Below are 4,609 nucleotides of genomic sequence, written 5' to 3'. Positions count from 1 at the left end.
TTACAGGGTTTTTGAAGAAGAAATTATATACAGAGGGGGTACGGATACGACAGTTAATGGGATACATGTTTCAAATTGGAACATGGATAACATTGAGAAGTTGTTGAGTAGGTTAGGGTATAAGGCTGATTGTGTTAGGGTATGGACAAAAGTTTTAGAAATTCAAGATGGTTTTTTTCTGATTAGGAAAGATGATGATGCTGTTGATGATTTTGCTCTATACTTTAGTGCAATGAATGTGAAAGGAGATTTGTATGTTGAACATAGTACTGGGAACATGGACCCTGCTGATAGGGAACCTAAATGTGTGAATGATGATGACCACCCCCCTGATAATGGAATTGATGGGTTAGATGAGGAGAAGGTAGAGGGGTTAGATGACAGTGAAGATGAAAGAGCTACTGCTTACTTTGATGGTTTTGAAGGAATAGATGTTACTAAGCCTATTAGGTGGGAGCCCAATAACAGTATGGAGGAGCCCAATAAGAGTATGGATTCAGATGATGTATACTATAGTGATGAGTTGAATAGTTCTGACCCAGATGATTCTTGTGATGAAGAAAGGCCCAAGTATGCTAGGTTTAGGAAAGAGCATCTAAACAAAGACTTTATATTCAAGTGGGGTATGGAATTCAACACACTTGATGACTTTAGGGCAGCTATCCGTGAGTGGTCAGTGCTTAATGGGAGGGAAATTTCTTTTGTGAAAAATGAGGGAGATAGGGTAAGGGTGGTGTGTAAGCATAAATGTGGGTTTTTAGTCTTATGCTCTAAGGTGGGCCACAAGGAGACTTTTGCTATAAAAACACTTGTACATAAGCACACATGTGCTAGGGTTTTGAACAACAAGTCTGCTAGCTCAAAGTGGGTGGCCAAGCATGTGGTAAAGAGGATGCAAACTTCTGATACAGTCAGGATAAGAGACATCATCCAAGATATGAGGCAAACATATTCTGTGGGTATTACTGTTGCAAAAGCATGGAGGGCTAAGCTAATTGCCAAGAAGATAATTGAAGGTGATGCTGACAATCAGTATGCTTCCATATGGAGGTATGCAGAAGAACTAAGAAGGGTAAACCATGGCAACACTGTGAAGATAAATGTAGAAAGACCTAGTCCATCCATACAACCAAGGTTTGGGTCATTTTATTTCTGTTTTGATGGCTGTAAGAAAGGCTTTATTCATGGATGCAGACCATTTGTGGGGGTTGATGGATGTCACTTAAAGACCAAGTATGGTGGACAGTTACTTATTGCTGTAGGCAGGGATGCTAATGATCAATACTTCCCTTTGGCATTTGGTGTGGTTGAAAATGAAACAAAGGAGAGTTGGAGATGGTTTATACAACTACTAATGGAGGACATTGGTCAGGATAGAAGATATGTATTTATCTCTGATCAACAGAAGGTATGTATTTAACTCTATCTTTCTGTTGCAAATTATTCTATTCTCTAAATGTTGGAAAAATTTCTATTTTGTATCAGGGACTTGTGGCTGTATTTGAAGAATTGTCTGATACTATTGAGCATAGATTATGTCTTAGGCACTTGTATGCTAATTTCAAGAAAAGGTTTGGTGGAGGAGCCCTTATTAGAGATTTAATGATGGGAGCTGCTAAAGCCACATACTATCAGGCATGGGTCCAAAAGATGAATGAATTGAAGAATGCAGATCCCAATGCTTGGACTTGGTTGATGGTTGTTCCTACCAAAAGCTGGTGTAAGCATGCCTTTTCTTTTTACCCTAAATGTGATACATTGATGAATAATATCTCAGAGTCTTTTAATGCTACCATTCTAGCTGCTAGGGACAAACCTATACTCACAATGTGTGAGTGGATAAGAAAATATCTGATGAATAGGTTATCCACCTCTGCAAGTAAACTAGAAAATTGGCCACATAAGGTGATGCCAATACCTAGGAGAAGGTTAGATAATGAGGTGTTCAGGAGTGGTCATTGGTTGCCAACATGGTCAATTGCTGAGACTTTTCAGGTTACACATAGTTACAACACACATGAATTTATTGTTGACATTGCTAAAAGGTCATGTAGTTGTAATTTTTGGGAATTAGTAGGAATTCCATGTAGGCATGCTGTAGCTGCTCTGAGTTATAGAAAGCAAAACCCTGATGAATTTGTTGATGCTTGTTACACAAGAGAAAAGTTTGCACTATGTTATGGATTTTCAGTAAGTCCAATCAATGGTCAAGATATGTGGCCAGAAGTTGAGATGGAACCACCTCTACCACCTGCATATAAAAATGGTCCTGGTAGACCTAAGAAGATTAGGATAAGAGAAAGTGGAGAGGATGGTGCAAGGAAGAGAAGATCTGGTGTTGCATATAAGTGCACCAAATGTGATAATTTTGGTCACAATGCTATGACTTGTAAGGCTACCACTCATGATCCCAATGCACTTAAAAGAAAGGTAATTCATTGTGATATACATTTTGTCTTACATTCTACATTCTGTCTTACATTCTTCATTGTGATATGCATTGTGATGACAACCATACATTGTGTCTTACATTGTAGAGAAAACCTAAAAAAGGACATGTGCCAACTGCAACTGATATGCCAACTGCAAATGATATGCCAACTGCATCTGATATGCCTTCCCCAACTGCAACTGATATGACTGTTCCAACAAATGTGCCTGTTCCAACTGATCCACAGCCTCCAACTGATATGCCTGTTCCAACTATTATGAGTCAAACAGGATCTAGTGTGGCTGCCTCAATCACAAAACAATCCAGAAAAAGGGTTGAAAAAAAACCTATCATCAAAAGAAGGCAAAGTGAGAGGATCAAGTTGAGTTGGTTTAAAAGACCCATAACAGGTGAAGGAATATCTAGTGACAAACCAATTACCCTACCAGAAAATGAAGACATACCCACTTCAAAATGAGGGACTGATTATTATGTTTCTGCTATGTATTTTGTAATCCTTTTGGAAAACTCTTTTGTAATGCCAACTGATCTTTGAAGACATGTATTTTGTAATCCTTTTGTAACAAACATATGCACTTACTGTGATGATCAATTCTAATGTATCAGTTTAACATTATTGGTGTGTATTGTCTATAAAACACAATGGCTAGTCTGTCACATTTTTTTCTTGTTTTTCATAAACCATGAATTCTGCAGAGAGTCATGGCTAGTCTGTGCACTAATCTTACAACAAAACCATGAATTCTGCAGGACCTAAAGAAAAAGCCAAAGTATTTAATTACATTCACCTTGAATTCTGCACTGAAAAAGTTTAAGAGATAGACTACATTAATATATTTCAATTTATTTATATGTTTACTATGTCATATTTTCTTTAGAATTACTGACTATAAAATTGTTCTGTAGTTTTCTGATGATTTTGCAATTTTGCTCTTTCATTATGATATAACTTTTTTCTGTCATTATTGGTAGATTGAATGCTGAAAGTTTAATCAAATAATGATGCTGCACTGACAGTTTAAGATTGATGAACAGATTACATTTCATTGATGAACACATTACAAGTTCAACATTACATTGCTGAAAAACACTAATGACATAACAATTACATGACAGACTCATTAGACTAACTTAACCATAGCTGCTATCAACATCCATGACAGACCAATTACAAACATTAACCATAAATTTTTCCTCTTTTCCATTGCAATCTTTTTCTTCAGTTTTTCTAACTTGTTAAGCTTTCCGACTCTGCAATCTATCTCCTCAACAATCTCTTTAGCAAATTCAATCAAATAAGCCTTATTGACTTCACATTGGCGGCATCCGGACGGATTGGTTTCTTTCACTGCAAACTCACTGACCAAATCATCCCACAAAAATAAACCGCACCCATTCTGCAATTTGAGACAAACACCACCAACAATTAATTTCGAAATCAAACTCAAAATAATAAAATGCTTCAAAATTGCTCACCATATTATTCCTGCATTTCCAAAATTTGCGACCGGGGTTTTCAATTGACTTGGAGACCAACAACTTCATGGTTTCATTGCATCCACATCTTGGTAAGCCGTTTCCAACTTCACTCGTGGAAGATGCCTTGCTGCCACCCATAACCCAGATGAAGGGGACACGGACGAAGATGAAGAGAGGGATGGATTTGGGGTAGGGATGGATTTCACGAAGAGAGAGAGGGATGGATTTGGGATAGGGATGGATTTCACGAAGAGAGAGAGGGATGGATTTGGAACCCTAATTTCTAGTTTATGCCATGCTGGAGACCTAATGAAGATTCACATGTGAAAATAAAAAAATTAAAAAGCCACGTCTGAAATAAAAAACCAAGATTCCATGCCACCTGGATATTAGGGGGTTCTATGAAGGAATCTACATAACATAAGGGGGGTATTGAAAAAATAACTTTACCAGGGGGGTAACCCTAAACTCGCTAACATTACAGGGGGGTAAAGTGTATTTAACCCTTAAAATAAATAGATGTAGATGTAAATTATGTCTAATACTAATACAATATACATTTTAACTACATTATTATTAAAAAATATATATGTATATGAATTTAAAAAAATAAATCATTATTAAACATTTATAATATTAAAGTTTGTTTATGTTTCGTTAGAGAATCATAAATGAATG

The 4,609-nt window shown here is 36.7% G+C and overlaps 1 protein-coding gene across 1 annotated transcript; it reads right to left on the bottom strand.

Moving 5' to 3' along the window:
• Window positions 1-3,573: 3,573 nt before the first annotated feature.
• On the bottom strand, window positions 3,574-4,300 carry LOC127129755 (uncharacterized). Its single transcript, XM_051058881.1, has 2 exons — window positions 3,929-4,300; window positions 3,574-3,849 (listed from the first exon to the last, which is right to left on the bottom strand). Exons 1-2 carry the CDS (start codon window positions 4,067-4,069, stop codon window positions 3,574-3,576), a joined length of 417 nt encoding a protein of 138 aa, XP_050914838.1. The 5' UTR covers window positions 4,070-4,300.
• Window positions 4,301-4,609: the final 309 nt, after the last annotated feature.

The sequence above is a fragment of the Lathyrus oleraceus genome, chromosome 3, assembly GCF_024323335.1.
Source record: "Lathyrus oleraceus cultivar Zhongwan6 chromosome 3, CAAS_Psat_ZW6_1.0, whole genome shotgun sequence".
NCBI lineage: Eukaryota > Viridiplantae > Streptophyta > Magnoliopsida > Fabales > Fabaceae > Lathyrus > Lathyrus oleraceus.
This window is presented reverse-complemented; position numbering and strand designations above follow the sequence as displayed.